At 45.6% G+C, this 24580-nt stretch overlaps 2 protein-coding genes across 4 annotated transcripts; both read left to right on the forward strand.

Annotated features, from left to right (window-relative positions):
* The first annotated feature begins 227 nt into the window (after positions 1-227).
* On the forward strand, positions 228-12189 carry ZRANB2 (zinc finger RANBP2-type containing 2). The gene is made up of 10 exons (XM_074831747.1): positions 228-361; positions 759-811; positions 945-1053; positions 2235-2317; positions 3905-3981; positions 4564-4701; positions 5550-5722; positions 7905-7991; positions 9732-9896; positions 10433-12189. Exons 1-10 carry the CDS (start codon positions 306-308, stop codon positions 10494-10496), a joined length of 1005 nt encoding a protein of 334 aa, XP_074687848.1. The 5' UTR covers positions 228-305; the 3' UTR covers positions 10497-12189.
* A 2726-nt stretch (positions 12190-14915) lies between these two features.
* Positions 14916-24320, forward strand: PTGER3 (prostaglandin E receptor 3). 3 transcript variants are annotated; one of them, XR_012624208.1, is made up of 3 exons: positions 14916-15762; positions 21209-22138; positions 23220-24320. XR_012624208.1 is itself a non-coding variant. In XM_074833162.1 (3 exons), exons 1-2 carry the CDS (start codon positions 14929-14931, stop codon positions 21494-21496), a joined length of 1122 nt encoding a protein of 373 aa, XP_074689263.1. In that variant the 5' UTR covers positions 14916-14928; the 3' UTR covers positions 21497-21535; positions 23220-24320. The 3 variants fall into 3 exon arrangements, 2 of the variants coding, with proteins under 2 accessions (XP_074689263.1, XP_074689262.1); XM_074833162.1 differs by having other exon boundaries at positions 21209-21535; XM_074833161.1 differs by having other exon boundaries at positions 21209-24320.
* The last annotated feature ends 260 nt before the right edge of the window (positions 24321-24580 follow it).

Below are 24580 nucleotides of genomic sequence, written 5' to 3' on the forward strand. Positions count from 1 at the left end.
CACCGTCCTCCCCTCAGCCCGCAGCCCGCCCTTGGCGGCCGCAGTCTGCGCATGCGCGCCCCACTCCCCCTCAGCGCTGCACACGGCCCTCCGGTTCGCTGGGGGCGCCCTTCCTCCGCGCCCGCTTCCCGCGGCCGGCCTGAGGCGTCCCAGACGCTGCCTGAACAAAATCCCGCCCGGCGGCCGCCCCGCTCGCTGCGGCGGCAGGGCGCAGGCGCGGAGCGGACAGCCCGCCCGGCGTAGGACCCCGGTCCTCTTCCGCGGCGGCGGCGCTCGGCGCTCGGCTCGGCTCGTCGGGGCCCAAGATGTCGACCAAGAATTTCCGTGTGAGCGACGGCGACTGGATCTGCCCCGACAAGAAGTGAGCGTGGGCCGCGTGGGGGACGCCCGCCCGCCCGCCCGCCCGCCCGCTGCGGGGCCCGGGATGCGCCGGGACGGGACAGCGCCGCGGGGCAGCCCCGGCTCCGGGCGGCCCGGGGGAGCCGCGGCCGGCGGGTCTCGGGGGAGCGGCCGCCCTCCCTCCCTCCCGCCGGGCCGGGGCGAGCTTCCCCGCAGGGCTTCACAGCTCCTGGCCCTCATCGTGCAGCGGGGCCCGCAGCAGCCCACCCCAGGGTCGGGCACGGCCCGAGAAACTTCGTGTTTCAATTTGGAACGGATTTCGTTTGAAACGGAAAGGCGTTTTCTGGAAGTCGTGTGTGTGTGCGCGCGTTTTCCAGCGTTCAGTTAACTCGCGTCTTCGTTCTGTCTTTTATTTTCAGGTGTGGGAACGTTAACTTTGCTAGGAGAACCAGCTGTAACAGATGTGGAAGAGGTGAGTATTTGAAATGATTTATCTTTTTCTCCTCGTCTGTTTCTGCCTTTTTAAAAATAATATATTATTAAATCTTTTTAATTAATGACAAAGGAAGACGTTTGAGAACTGTTTGTGTTTTTTTCTTTTCCAGAAAAAACAACAGAAGCCAAAATGATGAAAGCTGGAGGGACTGAAATAGGAAAGACACTTGCTGAAAAGAGTCGTGGCCTCTTCAGTGCTAACGACTGGCAGTGTAAAACGTATGCAGAGTGTTCTCTTACAGCCACACAACACACCTACAATATGATGCTTAATTTTGTCAGTATAAATTTACTTGTACTGAAGAGTGATCAAAACTCACAGCTGTTCCACTAGTAGTGTCTTGCTGTGAGGATAGCATTCATTTTTGTTTGCCAGAGAGCAGTTACCTAATTAACATGACTGGAAAAAGATTTAAAAAATCAAGACTAGAAAGGTAAAAGTTTATATTTTCCTCTGATAAGCTGAGACACTTCTCAAGCTCTGAAGAAATGTGTAGATGGAAGTAACACCTTTGCTACAGTGTGATAGTTTATTGCTAACATTCACTATGTATTTAATGAGTAAAGTTTAGCACGTAATTAAATTCTTGGGTGCTTCTCCAAGCCATCAACTGAGAATATTAAGATCTGAATTAGAAGAGGACTACTTTAATAAAATGTTTTGATTTTGGAAAGATGCTGTCAGGTTTTCTGGAGCACTTTTAAGGATTTTGGGTTTTGCTGATTAAGCTGTCTGGCCAGTGAAACCTGGCTTTTTCAGGTTTTTTTCTGTCAGAACTTCACTGTGTTCAGCCTGAGGGGTTTCCCTTTGTGCTGTTCTGCAGCCAGTGCCTGAGGGGATCCACTTAATGGCCCATTTCAGGTTTGTGGTTTGTAAGTAGGCTGTGTCTTGCGGACCTCCTCCTCCTCAGCAGCACCCTGGTGATGGTGTTAGGGAGGGATGAAGTAGGAGCGGCATTTTAGGAGCTGTGAGGTAGAAATGCAGTAACGGAAGCCTGTAGCTGTGGCTGTGCCTCTGCGGATGACAATGACTGCTCGTAAGCATTATTCCTGTGGTAGCTTCTTCGTTAACTGCTCTGAACTGTGAGTGCTGCTAGTGAAGAGTGATGAGGAATATTGACACGTTCTGTGTAGTGCTGCTTCTGGTAACTCGTCTGCCTAGAAATTTTATTTCTTCCCCTGGATTTGTCCAGCATGGTGGTCTTCCTGTCACCCTCGTGCTGGTGAAATACCACAGACTCTCTTGCAGTTCTTTGTGGCTTGGTGTTGTACTAGTGACTGCGGATCGCTGCTGAAACTTGGCAAATGCATCGTTAACGATTTCTTGAAGTGTTGCCTCAACATTAAGCTTTTGATTTGAAATGTTTCTTATTTCTGTTTTTTTCTTTTGGGCTCTGAAGATGTGGTAACGTGAACTGGGCTAGAAGATCAGAATGTAATATGTGTAATACTCCAAAGTACGCTAAATTGGAGGAAAGGACAGGTAAGATGTATATGGTTTTAAAATATTCAAGTTACTGTAAGAAAAATTCTTTTTGTAAGTCACAATATAATTTAATTCAAGGGATTGTTTTCACAGCAGAACTAGCAACGTTGAATGATCTTTCATGTGTGGATAAATCTGTAGGTTCTTAGACTTGCTTACTTTTAGCAGTGTGTAAAGTACATGGTGGTTTCATGTGGAAAGTCAACAAACACTCAGCTTAAATGGCCTCTATGTTTGATTTTGATACTAAGACGTTTGGAAGGAGCAAGGCCGTGTTTTATTAGACTCCAAAAGGTCGTGTGTATGTATAGCGTCCATCTAGAGAGGGCTGGGCAGTGCCAGCAGCAGCGTGTGAAGGCTGTTAGATCAGGCTCTTATCTCTTAATGAGGTTTGAGGTTTGGGCTCACTGTGACACATTTTAAGTTCCTCCTGCATTACCAATGAACCCACTGGTAACTAGAGCAGAGGATTTCCTTACACTGCTCCTCACTGCGGACACTGTTACCGCTGCGGAGGGGTAGGCAGAGAATTTAATGCACAGAGTGTAACACTAATGCTTACAGAAAAAGAAGCGTGGCGAGGAGCACAGAGGCTGTTATTCGAAAGGAGGAAGAATATTTTTTTTAGTATTCTTACTTGATATTGTAAAGATATGAAGTCATTTTAATTATTTCATATAATTAAATAATACTTCTATATTTTTATTTAATTAAATAATACTTTATTTGATATTTTTGCTATTTAAATAATCTTTTATATTTTTGCTATTTAATAATAATTCAGTATATTTGCTATTTAATTAATATTTGATTCTATATTTTTGCTATTTGTTTTTTCAAGTTCTGGTGCCCTTCAGAGTAGATTTGTGGTCATGTGAAGGACCCCTAGCACATTGTGCATGCTTGCAGTAAATTACAAAGTCAGCTGAAATTAAAATGAGCCGTTGGGAGTTTTCTGCTGACGTGGTGAAGAGGAACAGGAAGATTCTCCCGGCAGGTCCCGGCCGTTGTGCAGTGGGGTGCAGCCACAGGACGCTTTGGTTCCTGCTGCTCCCCGAGGGCCTATGGGACTTCATGTCACAGTGGGGCTGGGTGCTCGGGGAGGCAGCTGATAGCAGTTAGCCAGCGTTGCCCTCACCCTGCAGCTCGTTGCCCGCTCTCCCGAGTTGGCTGCGGGCTGCTCTCAGGGGTGGGGTTTTGGTTTTTGAGGGCAGTAGCCTTTGTCCCAGCCCCTCGGGGACGTCGCTGTGTCAGGCGGCACAGCCCCGCCACGGCTCTGCTGGGAAGGTGCCGGCTCAGCACAGCTGTAATCCGGAAACTTTTTATATTTTTCCATTCTTTTAAATGCTCTTGCTTCTGCGTTATGTGTCTTAATCCACTTTCTCAATTAGGTTTCTGGGGAACTATATTTAATAAACGTGTGTGGGAACAATTCATTCCTCTTGAGATTATGTTACATTCTTACAGCATATATTTATAGATCCACTGAAGGCTTCCAGAACCTCTGTGAAAGTTTATTCTAAACTTTGTGCTGAATTTGGTGTGGATCAAGAGATTGTCATGTTTTACCCCTTTTTTTTAAAGGATACGGAGGAGGATTTAATGAACGGGAGAATGTTGAATATATAGAACGCGAAGAATCCGACGGGGAGTACGATGAGGTAAGAGGAGGTGCACGTGTTGCTCTGGAGAGACGCGCGTGGTGTGATTTGTGTTTAGGACACGTTTGCGTTTGGTTTCCCTACGGGGAAAAGCACCAGTCAGAAGTGCGTTGTGCTGCCTCTCCTTGTCAGACGCCCGAGTGTGAAAGTTTTGAACTGAGAGTGAATGCATCTGCTTTGTCTTTTGCGGGGTTAAAAACTAAGAATGAGTTCAAATTGAACTGGTACAAGCTGAGTTTGTTAAACTTCTCCAGGAGCTGGCTTCAGATCGTGAGTGTTGTTTTCAGCCAGATGTTCAACACTGGTTTATAAATAAATATATCCCATAGCACAAATATAAACCACTCTTTTATTAAATTCGGGTTTTCTTTAATCTTGTCTGTGGATACTAACTGTATCCAAGGCAAACATCTCTTCAGAAAGTTTCTTGCTAATTGATGTTGCGTGAGACTGCTCCTTCCCTTTGAGCAATACCTTATTTGCAATTGATGTATATTTATTTTGTCATAGGAGTTTTATCAGAAAATACAGTTGGAAATGACTTTTGATTAAATTGTATGCTAATGGAATCAAATTTCTTAGTTTGGACGCAAAAAGAAAAAGTATAGAGGGAAGCCAGTTGGTCCTGTATCTATCCTGAAGGAAGTAGAAGATAAGGAATCTGAAGGGGAAGATGAGGAGGATGAGGATGAAGATCTCTCCAAATACAAATTGGATGAGGTAGTGTGTTTTGGTTTTTTCCTAGCAATTACTTTTTAATTATTACTAGAGTGCTGTTTAGTAGGTAAGGTTTGCTCTGTATTTCTTGCTGCCGTTGGAGCCATGTAGAGGGGTAACTCAGAATAATGGTGCCTGCAGCTTCTGTGAAGTATGTGCACAAGCTCTCTTTTGTTCTAAATACCTGCATTCAAAGATGGATGATTTTTTTAAACCATAAAAAAAATGAAAAGCTTATCTGAGATCAGAATCAAAAATTTGAGATCTTTATTTGGAATCTTTATGTATGGTTACCACATAAAGAGAATATTCTTAGCCTTTTAAAACCATGTCAGATTTATTTTTTTTATAAAATGGAATAAGATACCCAGAGTTTTTTTGTCTTTCCTGAAATACCTGATCATCACATATGAGATTGTCCACATCTTTGGAGAGCAGCCCTGCAGAGACACACGTATATGCTTATTTTTAACCCAGCAGTCACCAAATTCTGCGTATGAAATACGTCTGTGCAGAATTACGCTGTGGTTATAGATCCTGAGGCTGAAAATTTTTCCAGGTGCTTATTTAAAGTAACTGGTAAGAATGAATGTCTATATTTTCATTCACTTCATTAAATAAGAGAAAATGGGACTTCAGATGGGTGTTTTTGCAGGCTTTTTGACAGGTTGCTTTGAAACACAAATTTTCCATCACTCTCTACTCTTAGAATTTTTGTATTTGATTAAATCCACTAACAACAGTATTTTCAAAGGTTGAAAAAAAGCACAAAATAAACTGTAGAATAAGTAAACAACACTAACTGAAGAAAACAGTCAAAATATTGAAGTATTTTTTGTATATTTGTTCAGGATGAGGATGAAGATGATGCTGACCTTTCAAAATATAATCTTGATGCCAGTGAAGAAGAGGACACTAATAAGAAAAAGAAATCCAATAGGCGCAGTCGTTCTAAGTCTCGATCTTCCCACTCCCGATCTTCATCGCGCTCATCCTCTCATTCAAGCTCAAGGTCTAGGTCCAGGTAAACGGGTACAGGTCAAGGGTAACGCCAGGCAAAATGTCAGTATCTAACTTCTTTATTTACTTTTTTTTCTTGATTGCCTTACAGTTTTAGTTTAATAATGTTAACAATTTTCTGTACAGAATTTACACAGGTAGATCATGTTCTGTTCTGACCTGTGGATCCTCAGTAGGGAGGCTTCATGGGTCTTGTTGCTTGTTTTAGTAAATTTAAGATGATATTTCAATTGAATCCTTCACATAAATTTAAAAATATAACTTATTTTCAATGTTATTTTTAGGCTTGTTGGCCATATGTGATTCAATAGGTGAACTTTTTTTAGCAGTGTTGAGTGGAGTTGTTGAGCAGAGAAGCAGAAGGGTGGTATTGTTCAAGTGGGAGGAGGTGGCAGAAGAGGGCAGTGATGATGCACTCCAGAGAGATTCAGTGAAAGGACAGAGTGGAAAATATCCCGGAAATAAAGCCAAGAAACTTGAACTTAGTTTGATGGCAAGTGACAAAGCTTTAAGTACAGTGGCGATGTTGTCAGAATAACACTAAAGGTTTATATTGATCGTGGGGCCACAAAAAAAGTCCACTGGGTAGATTTAAGGTCTCACACTATTATTTAAATTCGGGAATATATAAACAATTCAATAACTATTTTGTAATTGTGTGATGTAAATCACGTTGTAGCTTTTTAGCTGCCTTAACAACTGATACAGGGATGATACTGATTGGTTCAAGACCTCAAATCGGTACTAGCTCACGGGGATGTACAGAAAGTTCAGGTTTCTTCTAACCTCCCTAGCTTTGTAACTGCACCTCTCTGCTCTCGCCGGCCAGCTTCTTCAGACCCTCACACTAACCAGATACCAGCCGCTCGCTCTGCTTTGGCTTTCCCCCATTGCTGTCATGCTTTTACTCGTGCTGCCTCTTCTGTGAAAAATTCCGTTCTTCCCAAAACCCATCGCCAGCCTCCCCACTCCTTCAAATGCCGTCTCGAGACGTGTGTTTGCCGCCTGGCTCCGAGGAGGAGCGCTAAGCCAATAATAGTGGCTGAGCTGACCGGCTGTTGGCAGTTTTTTAAATGAAATGAGGTGTGGAGGAAGATCTTTGAGGAGGTGGCTGTGTGAGGGTAGCACGCAGCCAGTACGGGCGGCGGTGGGGTGCAGTTCTGGGGTTTAGAGCTGGCAAGGTCAGAGAAGACAGAAGAACTTCATCTGCCTGTACCTTTGTTCCTTAATTCACAGATGTTAACGGTGAAGTAAAAAGCAGCTTGTCATAACTGAAACTTGCTAGGGGTCTTTCAACTTTCAGCTGAACTTTTTGCTTCTAGCTACAGATAATTAACTGGAAATACCAGTTGCCATTTGTGGATACCTCCTTGCGATTTTTAAAAAGGTTTAAATATATTTTCTAGTTAGCATGTGTTCATACCGCTTTTGTTTCGCACAGTAAAATGAAAAAGTCAATCTCCCAGTTTATCCTGTCAGCATGTATAATATATTTTTCCTGAAAAGATTATTAGAGTTTGATTGCAATGCCTTCTTTTTACAGTGGTTACTGCAAGTCCACTATCATTTTACGTAACTTCTGTGGTTTGTGCTTTAAAGAAAACCCATCAACATGAAAAATTTGAAAATAATTTTGACTAGTTACAAGTAGTGTTAGGTATGGCCATGTATTAGCCAAGAATTAACTAAATAATTTCAAATGCAGGGGAAAATCTTTACGAAAACTTGCAACTGCTTACAGAATGCTCATGAGAACTGATTTGGGGAGAATTTGAGCTACCTACTGCTAATGCTCTTACCCACTCTGCTTTTCAAAGAAACTGATGGTTTTCAAGTTAAGGCACAAATCAAAAGTGAAGGCATTGATTTTATGAAATAATTAATAGATATGCAGTTTTTTCATTTTGCCATATAACTGCAATCCTGTTTAATTTTTGTGCTTTGTTTTAGGAAACATAATTAAAAGCTGACCTTATAAATTATTCTAATGCACCATCTTACTGTGTTAAAGTTTCTGTTTTAAAATGCACTGTGGTGATACTGGGGGAGTAGGAGGAAATTGTCGCTTTTTTAGTGACTCTAGGCCAAATTGTATTGATGCATCGTTGTCTCTACTGCTACCAGTAGCAGTTATTCTGCTAAATACAAGTCAGACACTGGAAAAAAAATCTTCCATGTTGTTTCAGGTCCCATTCAAGAAGTTCTTCCAGTTCCAGATCAAGATCTCGTTCCAGTTCCAGAGAACACTCTAGATCTCGTGGGTCGAAATCAAGGTGAATGAGGTAGCACTCTCTCCTTGCAGAGAGAAAAAAGGGCAGAAGAACCAACCGCTTGTTGATTTCATCGTAAAATTATGCCGGTCAAAAAACATTAACTCATTTTTATCTTGGAAGTCAGAATTCCTGGGGTCTCTGCACGAGGTGGTTACCACTACAGATGTATTTCTTGAGAATGCGAGGTTTTGGTTGAAGAGTTTTAAGTCTGATCTAAGCTAGAGGAGTGGACGCCACAGATCTTCACTGGGAAGGAAGAAGAATTTGAATGCATGTTTACTTGCTTCTGTAATTTTTGCTGGTTTTACTGTTTCCACTTTGGCTACTTGATGTGGAAGAACACTAGCAAACACGCTATACTTCTGGGTTTATGTTTAGTGGTAACTTACTGAACGTATCTAACTTCCACTAGATAGCGCTGCCATGATCTTTATAAATGTGGGGGGAATGTATAAAAACATGGATAGTCAATCGCGCGAGAAGCTGGCAGGAGTTGGAGCTAGCTGGTGTTTCCTGCACAGCGGTTACCGGCCTGTGCGGGGAAGGGTCACAAAAGCATCTGAGTCCCTTGAGGTGTCCCTGCACGGGCGTCCTGGGGGCAGGACTGGCCTTTGGCACTGGAGTGAAGAACTGTCCCATCTCCATGCATGCGGAGAATCTTAAAACTCTTAAATAAGGAAGTTTGAGTTGGGAAGACCGGTGCCAAATGGTGCTGCCGCCCTTGGGGGGCAGGAACGTGGCTATGGATGATCCCGTGAGGGGCAGCGCCAGGTGGAATCCATGATTTTAGGAGGAGATGAAGGGTGCCCGTGCCCCCACCGCGGGCTTACTTGCTCGTGCCACATGGCATCCTCCACGCGCCCTCGGCTTGTGTGAAACAGGACTGCTTTGTTATTTCCAGTGGAAACCCTGAAAATCCTCTGCCAACAGCATACACGATGTTGTTGGGTTTTTTAAAATGTTTTATCCAGCTTACTGAAAAAAAAATAAAAATCCTCTTAGGTGTTTTTATATAATTTTGGAATTGCAGTTTAGGACTTTCTAGCTCATACTTTTTCAATAAGTGTTTTTTTTCTTGGTTTGGTTGGTTTTTTTTTTTTAGATTACCAAAGTGATTTTTGAGTGCTTATAAGTGAAGCTGGTTCATTTTTCTTTAAATGCCAAAATGACTGTATTCTAAGACGTTTTTTAAAAGATTTTGGTTGTGTAAGACCTTCGTCTTACTCTCTATGCAACTTTATTTTGAGATCTGTAAACGTACCTTCTGAGGGCTTTTACTATTCTAGTAAGATGACCGTTACAAATCCGCAGTGTGAACTATCCGTTAATATGGAGTGGCACAGTGTTAAATCAACATTACATCTGTGGTTTTCGAGCCATTTTGCTCTGCATTTAACTCCTGAGGAAGGTCCTTACATAGGCTACTTCCTGTCCCACTCTTCCACCGCTTCTTTGTCAAAACGTGTCACTCTGGTGAATGCTGGAAAGAGGTTTCCAAACCGTTGCTGGTCTGTATATCAAGAAACACTAGGAAAATTTATTAAGGAAACTACCATGGCAGTAAAGTCTTTATTGGCAGATAACTAAGGAGTAAGTATTAAAGCATCCGCACGTTTATTTGCCAAACCACTGATGTAACTAGAGTAGCAAGCGTTCATGAAAACTGTCTCTTTTTGTTCTTTCTTTGTTCTTTCTATATTATACCAGAATTAAATCTGATTTATTTCTTAATCAATAAAGATCCAGCTCCAGGTCCTACAGGGGGTCTTCCACCCCAAGGAAAAGATCTTACTCAAGCTCTCGTTCATCATCTTCCCCCGAGAGAAGCAAGAAGCGAAGTCGTTCTAGATCTTCTTCATCTGGTGATCGCAAAAAAAGACGATCGAGATCACGGTCACCCGAAAGGTTTGGGTTTATGTAGAATAAGAATGGGTGTATTTAAATGTGTGATTTTTTTTTTTTATTATTATTATTTTCTGAAGGACTGAGATTTACTGGGAAAGAATTGAATCCGATCAGTTATTCTGATATTAAAAGTAGTTTTCTCATTTCCCCTACTCTTACTTCTTATTAAAACCTCTGTAATTGTTTTTTTCTCCCCCTCCAATGAAACTTCCTCCTGCTAGGAGCATGTTCCATAGAAAGACCTGGGTCACCATTCTTTCTGTGTGTGAAAGTGTTAATGTGTACAGTATTGATTTATTTTCATAAGTAAATACTGCATTTAGAAATGGTATTCTCCTTTCAGTATTAAACTTACATTTTTAGTATTAAATTCACATTCATGAGCTTAAAGTGGTTTAAAGTTATTTCTATATTCTTAAAAGGCCCCTATCATATACTTGGCTTCCAGCTATTATAGGATACAGACTACTCAGAGTGGATGCTAAAATTAATTTCAACTTATTTCTTTGCATGCTTTCTCCATTTATATCTTACAGACGCCGCAGATCATCATCTGGATCTTCCCATTCTGGTTCCCGTACAAGTTCTAAAAAGAAATAATGTATTAAAGCTCACATTTAAAAAAAAAAAAAAAATTCCAGTCAGTGCATGAGACATTTTTAAGAAGTTGGTGTCTTACTTGGTCAGAAGTGCTAAATCTGCTAGTAGAGGTGCATGTCTGTCCTTGCTTTCTGGAAAACTGCAGCTTTGTTCATTCATGAAACAAAAAGTGAGGTAGCATTTTAAGCCATAAACTCCTCGGAGGTGGTGTGAGGCTTTATTATTTGGGTAAGGAGAGGGTCTCAGTCGCTCGGTCCCTGGCGCTCTCGTAGGTATGAGCAGGCCCAGGCTGGCTCCGCTCTCCTACAGCTCTGCTCTGCCTCTGGCACTTGCCAACCTGAGGACTAGAGGAAGAACCCCAGTCCTGAGCTTGCTTGGCGTAGCTCCTGTGGGACCACAGAGGATTAGCGTAGCCCTAGGGCTGGTGCTCCCCATGGGATGACAGTAGTGAGTACTTGGGTCTAATTATTTTTTATTTTTCCGTGTTGAAGTAGCAGTACAGATGGGTGCCCCTCTCGTTAGCTGTGAAGCACCCAGCCTGTGGTACGAGGGTGCAGAGCGAGTTAGGCTCCGTTCCCCAGAGTGAGGACGTTTGGGACCTTGGGCGCTGCCTCTCCACCGCTCGAGTCTCGGCGCCGCTGCCCGGCGCTCGAAGTGACTCGCTGCGGTCAGCAACGTGCCCGTTCCGCAGCAGGGACGGGCTGGGGGATTCCTACCTGCACGGACCCTGGACCCTGCGATCCTCTCTTAGAGAAGGATCATTTAGGATCTGCTCTTGAGATGGAGGAATATGGAACTAGCTTCTCGGAATCGAGTGAAGCTTCTGCAGGCCGTCTAAATTCATTTGGGGCTGACTAAAATTTTCAAGGTATCTGAATTTTATTTATATTTAAAAGTGAGAATTAATAAACTGTGTAGAAAGTCCTGACATCTTAAATGTGTTCTTCATCAATCATTCTTTTTCCCTTAAACATAATTTATGGCTTAAAATGCTTTATTGAATCTATTTTACTAGCAATATCACATTAAAACTTGGTCTCTCTTGAGCTCCGTTTGGTTAAGAAAGGTTTTAAGTATCTTCAGTGCCATCACAAGGTAAGTATGTTAAGGAAAATTCTTCTTTTGAAGAAAGCAAACAGCAATATATCTGCATTTATTTTGGTAGTAAAACTTCCAAACCCATTTTTGACTGCTGCTTTTTTTAAATGGACTGCACAAAAACAAACGGAGCAAAATTTAAAAACTACATTCTGCTTTCTTTTTTTTTTTTTTAAGACACTTCTTTTGGACTGGTATATAAGCAAAATGTTTTTGGTGTAGAAATATTTTGATAATCTTTTTGCAGAAAAAAATGCTCTGCAGTTTCTTCTTTTAATGCTTTCTTTTCTATCTAATTTCAATGCTAAATGTGTGTAGATTGCACAAGAGCAGGTTAGTCTTGTAACTGTGCCTCTGACTTCAAAGTCCAACTACTAAATTGTAAAAATCAGATCAAATAGATGCTATGTTGTTAGCCTTTGGTTTTTTTCTTGTGCTTTGTATTAAAATTGTTGCTGTACTTAACAGATGAAAATTTTTAAATTTAGCAAATGATAGGCTACAAAGGAAAGTTCTGGTTTCATTTGGCTTAGATAAAATGTAAGGCAAAATGATTCTGTAGACAAGTGTAAATAAAACCTGTGAGTTAACTGTGCAGTGAGTGCTTTCTCTTGGAAACAAGCAAATCTCTCTTTTTAACCTCCCACAACAGATCCTGGCAGTGGTGGTCTCTGTTACTGCCGTGCAAGGGCCGTGTGTGCCCTTCCCTGGCCATATGTATGATAAATTTTCAGGTGGTTTCAGTTCTTTTAAGTACTGAAAATATGTTTGCATTTAAACAACAGCATGTTTAAAATAAGCTTTTACAAAACTTCAGGGTATTTCCTCCGTACGTGTTCCATAGCTTCTTTTCAGAAAGTTTTTAGAGGAAGCAGCATGTTTAAATTATTTTGAAGTCTGCATTTTAAAACACAAAGGCAAAGCGACTGTGGTGGTCTTTGCATGCCTGTTGTAAATGATGCAAAATTCCTCTTTTTTACTGGACTGGCAAATAAATTAGAACTAGATGTGGTCCACCTCTGATAAGACACAAAGCCAGGTTTAAGCTGTGAGAAGGCTTTCAGGTTTACTGTAATAGGCTGCTTGTGTGGGTGGGTAGAATTATCTCCAGTGACCTAGCAGTAAATTTTTATGTTCCACTAGAAAATATTTCCCTTGCCCTCAGTTTAGACATTGGGGTCAGATAAATTGCTGGCTGTAGAAATAAGTGGGTATTTCTGTGCAGCTTTATCAAAGATCAGTGAAATGTGTCATGGCAGAGGAAGCGTTGGTTAGGTTAAGTTTAGGGCTAATGTGCTTTTCTAAGAAAAATACGTTCGTGAGTAGTAGTGGTGGGTTTGCGTAAGCATTCTTCTGTGGTAATTGGAAGCTACAAAGTGATTTTTTAAAAGCAGAGTAGCTGCTCATTTTATGTAAATTTGGCAAGTGAGGAAAACCCACTGCTGAAAAATCCAGTTTCTTTTTTCTTCAGATGGATAAGTCAAATAGTAATAAAACACATTAAAATGTACATGTTGTTACATCTTAAAAACAAGATTGCTTCATTTCCATACCAGGTAACAGGGTGTTTGGTTTGGGTTGTTTTTTCTTTTAAGTATGAAAGTATAGATACTTGTGCATACTTTCCCAGAATTTGGAGAAGGGAGCAACAGGAGGCAGCAATACTCCTTTAATGGTTCTACTACAACAACAGCTTTGAGCCAAGTCCTGCACAATTCAGTAAGTTTATCTATCCTCCCATTATCAGAATGGGTAGTATTTTTATTGGGGGGAAAAAAAAATACGAAAAAAAAGTCTGTGGAGTGCTTCATACTTAGTTTGGCAAATGGAACTAATAAGTGGTGCTTTCTCGGGGCTGGTTTTGGAGCCCATCCAGCACTAACACCCAGCGAAGCTGCGGTAAAACTGCGGGGAGGGCAGGACCCGATAGTGGCACAAAAGCTTTCCAGAGGGCGGAGGGGGCCACGGGGATGTGCTGAACTCACAGGAGCTCCCAACCAACAAGTCCCTGTCAGAGTTAAAAAGGGCAGAGCAGGGAGGAGGGGAAAGGATATTTTCCCCTCACACTTTTCCAGACTTTCTACTTTAAGCTGCGTACATCTGAGTTTAGTGTGAATATTGTTCCCAGCACTGGACTTACTCTGCAAATGACATCCTGCTATCTGCCAGATTAAAAAAGTCAAGAGTTCCTTCATTTAAGGACAGATTGCTGTAAATGTTCTAGAAAGTAGAGAATTAACAAGCCACAGCTCAATAATTTATACAGCAAACTGTAACTTCTAATGTGGTTCTTATTTATGAGAAATGCAGCTCTACCCGTTTTGTGATTTAGTCTGTGCACATTCAGTTGTACAAAGTAAAACCAGAGCAGGGCAGTATTTTAAACTAGACTTTGTTAATGGCAGTTTTAACCTGTACAACTACAATTAAAATGGTTAACTGACAGGAAAAAAATAGTTAAATCCCTAGAGACAGTTTATATAGAGGAAGATTAGAAATTCCTGCTCCTAGGCAAAGGAATTACTGTAACATGAAAGCAGGATTTGTGACAAGGGTTGGTGTCGGTTCTCTGACTAGTTACCTCTGCCGGGAGCAAAGCCAGGTCCCACCAAACTCCAGAGACCCTGGGAACGCAGAAATGGCACAAAGCCGAAGGTGCTTCAGCGCAGGGGCTGTTCTGGCTGCTCGGGTACTCTGTCACCTGCTCCTTAGGGGTGTTTGTTTATTTAGTTGTGGTTAATCAAGCCAGTTACGGCCTGAGAAAGGACTTGGTGGAGCCTGAACGGTGCTAAAACAGTGCTGAGAGTTAAGGAAAAGAAAGCGAAGAGAGGGGCAGCCGCAGCCACCTCGGCACACAAGGAGCTGCCCGGAGCGGCGGACAGGGACAGGGACAGCGACATGTCGGGGGTTGGCGAGAGGCAGCTCCCGGGCAGCGGGACCGGCGGCCCCGCCGCCTCCCCTCGGCCCCTTCCCGCCTCCCCTCACCCTTCCCGCCGCCTCGCCCGCCCCGGTGCCGCCCGAGGGCAGCAGAGCCCACGGACCGGCTCGAAGCCGCGATCGCTCCGGGGCCGCCAGGGAACCCCCGTCCCGGCGGGGCCGCCTGAGGGGACCGTCCCCCTCCGGGCGCCCAGACCTGCCCTGGGGCGCGGGGGGGGCCGGGGCCGGGCCGGGCCGCCTCCCCCTTCCCCTCGGGGCGGGAAGGACCGTCCCCCGCGGTCCCTCCGCCCGCCCCCCGCCTTACACCGGCTGCCGCCCGCCGAGCGGCCGCGCCCCCGCGCTCCCCGCCGCCATGGCCCGGCCCCCCGCCGCCCCTCCGCCGCCCTGGTCGGCCGCGATGAGCCGGCGGCCGCAGTGCCAGCACGGCCCCAACGGCACCGAGCCTGGCGCCATGGGGCAGCGGGGCAACGGCACGGGGCGGGCGGCGGAGGGCTGCGGCGCCGTGTCGGTGGCGTTCCCGCTCACCATGATGATCACCGGCATCGTGGGCAATGCCCTGGCCATGCTGCTGGTCTCCCGCAGCTACCGGGCCAAGGAGAGCCGGCGGAAGCGATCCTTCCTGCTGTGCATCGGCTCCCTGGCGCTCACCGACCTGCTGGGGCAGCTGCTGACCAGCCCCATCGTCATCTCCGTGTACCTGTCCAACCGCGCCTGGGACGCCGTTGACCCCTCGGGCCACCTCTGCGCCTTCTTTGGCTTCAGCATGACGGTTTTCGGCCTCTGCCCGCTCTTCATCGCCAGCGCCATGGCCGTGGAGAGGACGCTGGCCATCCGCGCGCCCCACTGGTATGCCAGCCACATGAAGACGCGGGTGACGAGGACGGTGCTGCTGGGCGTCTGGCTGGCCGTGGCCGCCTTCGCCCTCCTGCCCATCGCTGGCCTGGGCCAGTACACGCTGCAGTGGCCTGGCACCTGGTGCTTCATCAGCACCAGCGACAGCCGCCTCATCGGGAGCCTCTTCTTCGCCTCCACCTTCGCCATCCTGGGGCTCCTCTCCCTCGTGGTGACGGTGGCCTGCAACCTGGCCACCATCGAGGCCTTGGTGTCTCGCTGTCGGACCAAAGCGGCTGCCTCACGCTCCAGCAAGCAGTGGGGGAGGATCACCACGGAGACACTGATCCAGCTCTTGGGGATCATGTGTGTCCTCTCAGCCTGCTGGTCACCACTGCTGGTAGGTCACCTGGCTGCCCGCCGTGGCTTAGCCCTTAGGAGGGCAGCGTGGCCCCGAGAGCCACCGGGCTGGGCCGTTCAAGTTCCTCAGGGACAGGGTGGCCGTGGGTGCACCCTGAGGGAAGGAAGAGGGGACGGGGACAGAGCCTGGGGGATGTCGGGTTGGTAGGAGAGAAGCTGGGAAAGGTCCAAGAAGACAGACTTTTGGAAAAATAGGACAAACCGGGGTCAAAAGGAGGGACCTCGAGGAAAACTTGTACAGAGGAGAAAGGCAGGAGCTGAGGTGGCCGTGGGTCTGGGAACGGGACGCTGAACTTGACAGTGCTGGAGGCACAGAGCCGCAGGCACCGAGCAGGGTGGGAGGGGAGGGGGGCGGCTGGTGCTGGCCGCGGGCTCTGTGGCCACACAGGCTCCTACCCGGCTCCTTCCACCTGCCCCGCAGCACCGTCGGGGTCCGAGGGTGACTGGGCAGGGGGAACCTGTCCCTTCGTTTAGGGGAACCTGTGGGGAAGCCTATTGAGACCTTACCCTGATGGAGCCCTGTGCTCATGGGAATCAGCCGTTTATGGAGTTTTATTTGCTCCCACCTTGTAACAAAACTCACTTCAGTGCTTTATGAGGAAAGGTATGACTTGTGACTTTGCGAGTGCCTTCTGGTTTTCAGCAGCTTGCTCGCTGTATCTTATTTACGGCAGCTTTCTGGGGGTTTTGTTTCTGTTTTTTTAAAAGATCCTTGCATTTCTTCCCACTGTTTTGTTATTCCTCACTTATGACCTTCCTTTCTTGTCCAACGGGTAAACCCCTCCTCATGATCTAGAAGTGGTGGAGGCTGAATCCACGTCTGCCCTCAGGGACACCCAGGAGCCTTGTACCCCATCTAAAAAGCCAGCTTATTCTGCTGTCAGAGGATAGTATGATTCTTGGAAAGTTTGTACTTGGGATCCATAAGCAGGAAAGGACTGAAGCTACCTATGGTAATTTTGAAGTTATGTGCAAGGTATTTGATGGCTGGAGAAGGATTTTTCTTCCTTGTGCACAGAGAGCTTGAGCTCTTAAACGGAGCTGTGACAAGAGGAGTGGCTGACAGAGCTAATGGCCGATGGGGATAAGGTAAAAATAGAAAACAATTTAATTTAGAGATGTTATCCTTGTAAATTAATTCAAATTCCATCAGATCCCCAAAATAACCCCACCCCAAAAGAAGTCAGAGGCTGTAAGTTAACTTTCTAGAGATCATTAACAGCTTGTGACGAAAGTAAACTATGAAACCACACTGCAAGTTTAGTGGGTACTTGAAACCAAAGAAGAATGTTCTGCTCCTCAAACCCCAAGAAATGTCAGATTTGATAAGTTAAACCGGGCGGCTGCCCTGTCACCGTCTCTGTGTCTCCGTGCAGTTCCAGACACCTTGCCTGGCCCTTAACATCGCTGTGGCACGTCCTGCTGTCCCGCTGACGTGTGCAGTTACGTCCCGCGGGGAGACGCTGGGATTTCTTTATTTTACAGGAGTTAACTGTTGCATGCTTGTCCATAATTAAAGAGATGAAAAAATTAGGAGGCATTTATTAAATGAAGGCAGTGTGTTTGCCTTCCTCCGTGCTTTTGTGGGCTTTGTTGGGCTGCAGGTTCTGCCCTCCGCAGCTGAGGAAGGTTTAACCAGCTCCCTCGACCAGCCCTGGGGGGCCGTGGAGGGTTTAACCAGCCTTGCAGCATCGAGAGAAAATCCCTGAGATGAGGGATGCTTTTTCTCTTCCTTCAGAACCCGAGCGCTCAGAAAAATCAGTGAGGGTGCAGGGATTGCTCTTGGTGGTTTGCTTCCCACGGCATTTTTGGAGACTTAACAGTCAGAAGTGGAATGGGCAGAGCTGCCCCCGCTCCGCTGGAGGGATCCGTGGGAAGTGTTAACGGGGTGAGTTGGTGGAAGCATTTTTATACGCGCACTTCAACTTTTTCTGTACAACCACAAAGTAGGAATTAGGGGTAGGAGGCCAGATTTTTGGAAGAGTGACCACAGAGTAAGGCAAATGCCTTTTCAGTGACAGCCAGATTGGAGAGCTCATTTAACCTGTAAAGACATCTCACAAATCACACCTTTGTAAGTTTGAAAACCAGAGCAGTGGAGGTTTGATGTTGTTATAAAAACTGCGTACAGTGATGACAGTAAAGTTTTATCTACTCTAACTGAATAAATACAATTATCAACTCTATTGCTATATGCATTTTGAGCCAAATTTTTAATGGGCTTAAATTGTGTAGTTCCATTGACTTTATTCCACCTGCTGTTGTTCCTCTACCTTTTGCAGTCTTTCTTTTAATTCATTTAGAAGACCAGTACAGGCCACGGTAAACAACCTCTAAGGATATCAAACGTGTAAAATTTCCAGTAGAGCGATTGTTGGCCCAACAAATATTCCAGTAAAGGAATATTATGCAATAAGACCAAAAATAAGCAGCAGTTGTCTGCTTGGGAAATGTATTTTATTAGCCTGATATTTTTGTAGCTCCATGGTTTCACTAACAAAAGAACAAGACAACAAAGTCGGCGAAACAAGGGTCATTGCAGAGCTCCCAGAGGAAGAGCTCGGCCAGCTGCTCTGGGACAAGGGGATCTGGGTACGGGGAACGGCTGGAACATGGGCACGGAGCGTTTACACGGCTGGGCTGCTCCCCGCAGCGGGGTGAGGCCGCCGTCCCCGGCGGGAGGGGATGGGCACCGCAGGCAGGAGCTGTGGGCAGCCCAGGCCGAGCTGAGACAGTGACCCTGACCCTGACTCTGACCCTGACCACGACAGTAGCCGAAGGTGGCAGAGGAAGCGGTGGGGTTGTGGATGTGTGTGTCTGGCGCAGAAGCGGCTGTTTGATGTGGTCTGGATCTGTATCTATCTAGTTTTTAAAAAGTCCTACCAAGGGTTGCTTATTTTTCATCTTTATTTAAATTAAACGTAGTAGATGGAATCCTCAACTGCTTCTATTTCAAGAAATAAAACCAATTGTGCTTTGCACTGCGAGCTGTCCTGCTTTCCGGACTCATCCAAGTCTTTCCAAGGTCAACATGTGGTTATTGATCTGTCAGCCAGAATATCCCTTTGATTGGAAACATCCTCCCCGTCGCCTCTGCTCCTGCTCACTCTTGCTCAGACTTCATGGGGCCAGCAGCAGCCCCGCTGTGACCCTCTTGGCTGACGCTGCGCCTGAAGACAGCTGTCGGGGTGTGGGGAGAACCTTGGCTGGGATCCCGCGGCCTGTGCGCCCGCTGCTGCGGGTTGTCTGGGCTCTGTCGAAAGGCTGCAGTCGAGGAGCTGGACCGGGGTGTGAAGGGCTGAGCGCCAGGCTAGTCCCTCGGGCTCTTTGCTGTGTTTTCAGGGCTGGCTGCCTGTTTCTTCACCCCCGGCCTTTGCAAAGACTGTGATTTCGGTGTGCAGCTGAGCCGTCACCCATCACACGTAGGATCCATCTCCTGGACAGACCCAGGAGACACCTCGAGCTGTGCGGCCCCGCGTCAGCTCCGCCTTCCTCCCGGCTCTGGACCCCCCGAGCGCTGGCCGTGGGCTGCTGTCCCGGTGGCGTTCGGCAGCAGGCCGCGTGGCAAGCGCCTGCTCAGAAGGTGTTTGGATCCCCATGGCGATGAGCTCCTGGAAGAGACGTTGCAGTGCGAGACGGAATGTGGCTTTTCTGTAGAGAAGCACACGAAAAGCCTCTGAAGTGATGTGTTTTTAAGCAGCTGTAGTTGGTAGGGAAAGCTCAGGGGGAAACTTTAGGCAGCAGATACTGACTCAAGCATGGAAAATTATATCAGACATCTTTCAAAATGGGATTCATATTCCCCATGGTTATGCATTAGGATATGAGAGCATGGCAGCACCAGCTCTGGTGAACAGTCACACCGGCTTTAAATAAAAAAATACCCAAAAAAAAGCCTTCCCAGGGTTTTTACCCAAATAAGCAGCAGCCTGGAGACAAAGCCAGTGCTGCTGTGGCTGGAGCACGCGGAGGAATGAAGCACGTGCAGAACACGGCACATCCCAGGCCGGGCTCCTCCTCGGTTGCTGGTTTTGTGTGCGGGTTGTGGCAGCCCCAGCAGTGACTCACCTTCTAGTCTGTACCAGGAGAATGAGGGTGGCCTCGTGTTTTGAGGCTCATGGCACTGATTGCTGTAAAGCAAGTTTATGTCTTAATTTGGAAAATGAGGATGTACGAAGTATTGTTATTTTAGTTGATTGAATCGTTGCAGTGCCATCTTCAGTTTATCATTCTTTCAGCGATCATAAGCTTTGTAGCAACCCTGTGGAAACATGGATCCTCCCTGCTGCCTCTATATATCTCCACTAACACTTTGCACTACAAGTGATAAAATTACCTTAAAGTACACATTTTGGGGTGAAAGTATTAATCAAAGCTGCTGCTTCTTTGGTTTTTCTGAATAATGAGTAGCTATTGCTGACCAGTGCTTATGCTCCGACGTGTGCCACCCACAGCAGGACCCCACCAGCCCTGCGCTGCCCAACGAGTGGTGTAAATCAAGATCCCACCACGCCTGACACCATTTAATCCCCCCAAAACCAACCTGCACCCAGCTTTCGGCTCCCAGCCCAGAGCTTGCTGGTCCGTGCTGTGAGGTACAGGAGACATCACGTTCGGAAACTTGTGTGAAATGTTTTACGGTGTAAATAGTGTCTCTCGGTCGTGCCAGTTTGGATGCTGTGGGAAACATGTCTAAGTATATCACTGTTCGCTGGGGGGAAAGGGAGGAAATACAGGTCAGGTTAACACAAAATGCAGTCTGTGGCTTTTGACAAAAAGATTTTTTTTCTGTTGGCTTAAAATGTTTTCTTGACTCCGAGCCCAAAACACCTTTATTAGCCCTTTTCTTTTAATTTGGCTCGGTTCATAAGCAGAATAATTTACCTTAAAATCAGATTCTAAAATTTAGAAGTTACAGAGTAAAACAGCTTTAAAAATAAGAAGATATTTTTGTATTTGAAGTTCTTTTTTCTGACATTTACTGTTCATAACATAATTCTGAAGAGCTCTACTCATCATGAGTTACTCAGGTGTTCCTTGTAATTGTGATAATATGATACTGATAAAATGAGTCTCTTTAAGTCAATTTTGCAAGGTCCATAACTTCCCTTTCTAGCCAAGGCCATCCTGCACCTCTAGGATTTAGCGCCCAGCTTTCTGCAGAGAAGCAGCGTGTGCTGCCTTGGTTTAGCATGAGATCTAGAAATAAACCTGATTGACAGCCAAAAGGTCCCATGTTTATCACTCACTTTACATACACACACAAACTGAGCTGCTCCTCCAGCGCGTGTTTGCTCGGATCACAGTTTGACTTGGACGAGGGAAGAAAAAAAATCCTTGTCAGGTGTTTGGGGATATTTGCAGACAGTGGTGGACAGATAACAGCAGCTTAACATAGATCACTTTCTCCTCCCAACTTTCCTTAGATTACGATGTTGAAGATGATCTTCAGCCACACATCGTTTGAGCACTGCAGGGGATTCTCCGGCGAAGCCCAAAGCTCAGAACTGCAGAAGGAATGCAATTTCTTCTTGACAGCAGTGCGCTTGGCCTCGCTAAACCAGATCCTGGATCCCTGGGTCTACCTGCTGCTCAGAAAGATCCTGCTCCAGAAGTTCTGTCAAGCAGCCAACGCCGTCTCCAAGTGCTCTAACAACGAGTGGAAAGAGAGATCCATCACCTTGTCGGAGGAAATCCGACGGACGGCGGCATGAAGGAACATCCATCCCTTTGCATGGAAACTACTTTTGCCAGCGAGTAGCTTTAAATCTTACTGTGAATTGGGGTATCTGTATCATGTTAGCACCTGCATAAATAGCCGAAAATGGTATTACTGAGTGGACTTACAGTGCCAAATAATTACGCAGCCAATGTGCCAAAAAGTCTCAAATACAGGAGAAGGATTTGGTTTTGCTTCCACATTTTGTTGTTATTGCCGTTCCTAAGTGAGCTGCAGAGCATCATGGTTTGTGTGCCTGAAGTAGAGTTTGGAGGGAATTTTCTTGCGTTAAGCTAGAAAAAATGGTTTTCCTGTCAGGAAACACTTGGAACAGATTCAACAGATTAAATTACTGAAGAGACCCACTCTGATATATATGTTAATACTAAGATTATCTACTTTATAGAGTCCTTCTCCCTCCTTTTTTCTGGAGGGACAAGGGGAGAAAGGGGCAAAACCCCAAGAATTAAAGGAAGACAAAATTAGGAGGCTTCATTCGGATTTCAGTGGCTTAAAACGGAAAAGGTCGTGTGGTACCACTGATGGTACATCTTTCTCTTCCGAGAACTGCCGGTAGCACGAGTCTCATGACACAGGGATTTGTCCTGATAAAAGCTCGTTCTGCGTCGATGCTAAAGTGAGCTCGTCTGCTGAGGAGGACGTAGCCGTGGGGTAAATACACAAGTGAGAAATCTGTGATTTTTTTTTTAAGTAGCAGCCTATGAAATACCCAGGCATAACCAGAATTGCTGTTGCAAAGCAGACTATAAAACTGCTTCAAGCAGATGGAGAGAGTGATAAACAGGTGGTAAGAGACAGTAAATGTTCTTCCTGTAGATTAATGGCAGAGGTTTACAAAGCCAAAAGTACTGTTTTCATATGAGTTGTTTTATTTGGAAGTGCCCGTGTCCGGGAATAAAAAGAGCATCCAATGTTTTTTAAGTAATGGGGATGTCACTCAAAACTTCTTCATTACTAAAATCTCCTACAAAGTGGCCAAAATAGTACCCCAAAAGAGTTTATTTCTTCTTTTCTCCAAAAAGACAAATTTGAGAGATATGGCAGCTTTGGGAATTTTTAAAATAAAGCAGACTGGAAGAGGTGGGTAGAAGTGTGTGCGTTAGTCAGACTTTTCCCCCAAGTAACTTTCAGGTTTTAGCAGAAAACTGAGTTCTAACATGTTTGTGTCACATCTGAAGTTTATTTTTAAAAGGGCTACATTTTTCCCTTGTTTTCTTCACCCTTTTGTAGATGATAGCCTCTAATGGCTCCCATTTCATGGCCTCTTGGGTGAAATCAGATGCAAATACAGTAAAGTACAATATATCATATAGTTATACGCTGTATAACTTGTGCCTTAAAGGCAAATGTAATCCTGCATCTGCTGGGAATTTCTTACACAGAACCTTTATTTTCACTTCTCTTCCTTTGTTTATAGAAGTAACTACTCAAAAGAGAGACTGGCTATTGACTTTTCTTGTTCTGCTACTGCGTTGTCTAGTTCCTTATCTTCCTATCAGCCAAGCAAAAATGATTAATCTGGCAGCAGAAGCCACTGTCTACATAAATCTAATTTTATCTGGGTGGTGTTCGAGTGCAGCCTAAAAGCTACTGTCTCGCTTTAATCCAAGAGCCAGCCTAAACCCACAGAGGCCCATCCCGTGAGGAGCCACCTTTCTCTGATCAGTACCCCTCATCTTCTTCAATTCCTCTTTCAGTTACGAGTCGACTCCATCCTTCCGGCCAGCGAGAGCCGGTGTTGAGCCTAATGCCTGCCCGTGCCTGCACGTCGAGGGTGCTGCCTGCCCCGCTTCAATGTACCGACCAGCGCTTTGGGGAACGCGCTGAAATGGGAATTTTACTCATTCTCTTTGAAAAAGTGCCTTGCAGGAATCATACTTTTTTTTTTTTTTAATTTATTTTGGCATGTAAAAAGCCCGTTCTTCTGTCCAGAGGACTCGTATTGTTCCGTTTATCTACATCAGCTTTTTAAAACAAATAAACCCAGTCGCTTGTAAAATATGTCGGGGTGACCTTAACAATTAGTCCGAGTCGTTCTTTGTCAAGACAATTTCCGTGCAGCAGCGAGGGAGCACAGGGCTGCTCCGGGCCGCCCCCCCCGGGCGGGACAGCAAGGGAGAAGCTCCGCGAGGAAGAGGGAATGGATCCCCCCTCGTATCAGCAATTCCACAGCGAGGAATTCCGCAGCAAGGTCCGCGGGAAGGGACCCTCATGCGCTTCCAGGGGAACCGGACACACTTCGGCATCGGGGGTGGTTCCGCTTGAGTTCACTGAAAATAATTCTGCTGCGCCGTGCCTTTTTTTTAGTGAAACAGGACACTTATGTTTGGAAAAAGGCCGTTGTGTCCGTCTTCGGGTGCGGTAATACGAAGCTACTTTAAATATCAGAAAATGGGAAGGAATGCCTGCTTTTCATTTGTTTACAGAAAAGGAGTTTAAGCACTATTTGCCGGCCACGGCGGCTGAAACAGGGCCTGGCTGGAGGAACGCACTTTCAAAAATGAATTCAAAGAGCTTAAGTGTAAATGAAAGCTTTTATTTCCCATTTACCCATTTGAGTGGGAAGGTGTATTTCTGTTGCGTGTCTTTAAAGATGCCTTTTATGTGATGTATTTAAATTCCACTACAGCAGTATTTCTAATACTGGTTTTAACATGTACTTCTGTCAGAGATGTTACGGGAACTGTAGTGTATGGAAAAACAATTCTGAGCTCGTTGTTTGCCTTAAAAACTTGCTTGTTTGTGTACCAAATCAACATGTGTTGTATCAGTCGGAATAAAAGTTCGGCAGAATAACCGGTCTCTGTTTCCTTGATTACTCTTGCCAGGGCACAATGTCCCGACAGTTTCGAGCAGCCTGGCCAGAGCCGCGGGTCCCTGCGGGCGAGCGGAGCCGTGGGGTGCTTGCCCACCTTCCTCCCTGCTCCCCCAGAGCTGCACCCAAAAGCACGAGGCGACGGAGGAGGGTCGTTCCTAACAGATAAATTATTATTTAGCGCCAAGCTCACGCCTTGGAGGGCTGCAGCCCAGCCTGTGGGCCGGAGGTGGCCACCCACAG

This window comes from Strix aluco, chromosome 8, assembly GCF_031877795.1.
Source record: "Strix aluco isolate bStrAlu1 chromosome 8, bStrAlu1.hap1, whole genome shotgun sequence".
Classification (NCBI taxonomy): Eukaryota; Metazoa; Chordata; class Aves; order Strigiformes; family Strigidae; genus Strix; species Strix aluco.

Coding starts and splice junctions, on each gene's coding strand:
- ZRANB2 (XM_074831747.1), top strand. CDS start 306: ATGTCGACCAAGAATTTCCGTGTGAGCGACGGCGACTGGATCTGCCCC. Junction 362..758: donor TGGATCTGCCCCGACAAGAA/GTGAGCGTGGGC, acceptor TTTTATTTTCAG/GTGTGGGAACGTTAACTTTG. Junction 4,702..5,549: donor CCAAATACAAATTGGATGAG/GTAGTGTGTTTT, acceptor ATATTTGTTCAG/GATGAGGATGAAGATGATGC.
- PTGER3 (XM_074833161.1), top strand. CDS start 14,929: ATGAGCCGGCGGCCGCAGTGCCAGCACGGCCCCAACGGCACCGAGCCT. Junction 15,763..21,208: donor CCTGCTGGTCACCACTGCTG/GTAGGTCACCTG, acceptor AACTTTCCTTAG/ATTACGATGTTGAAGATGAT.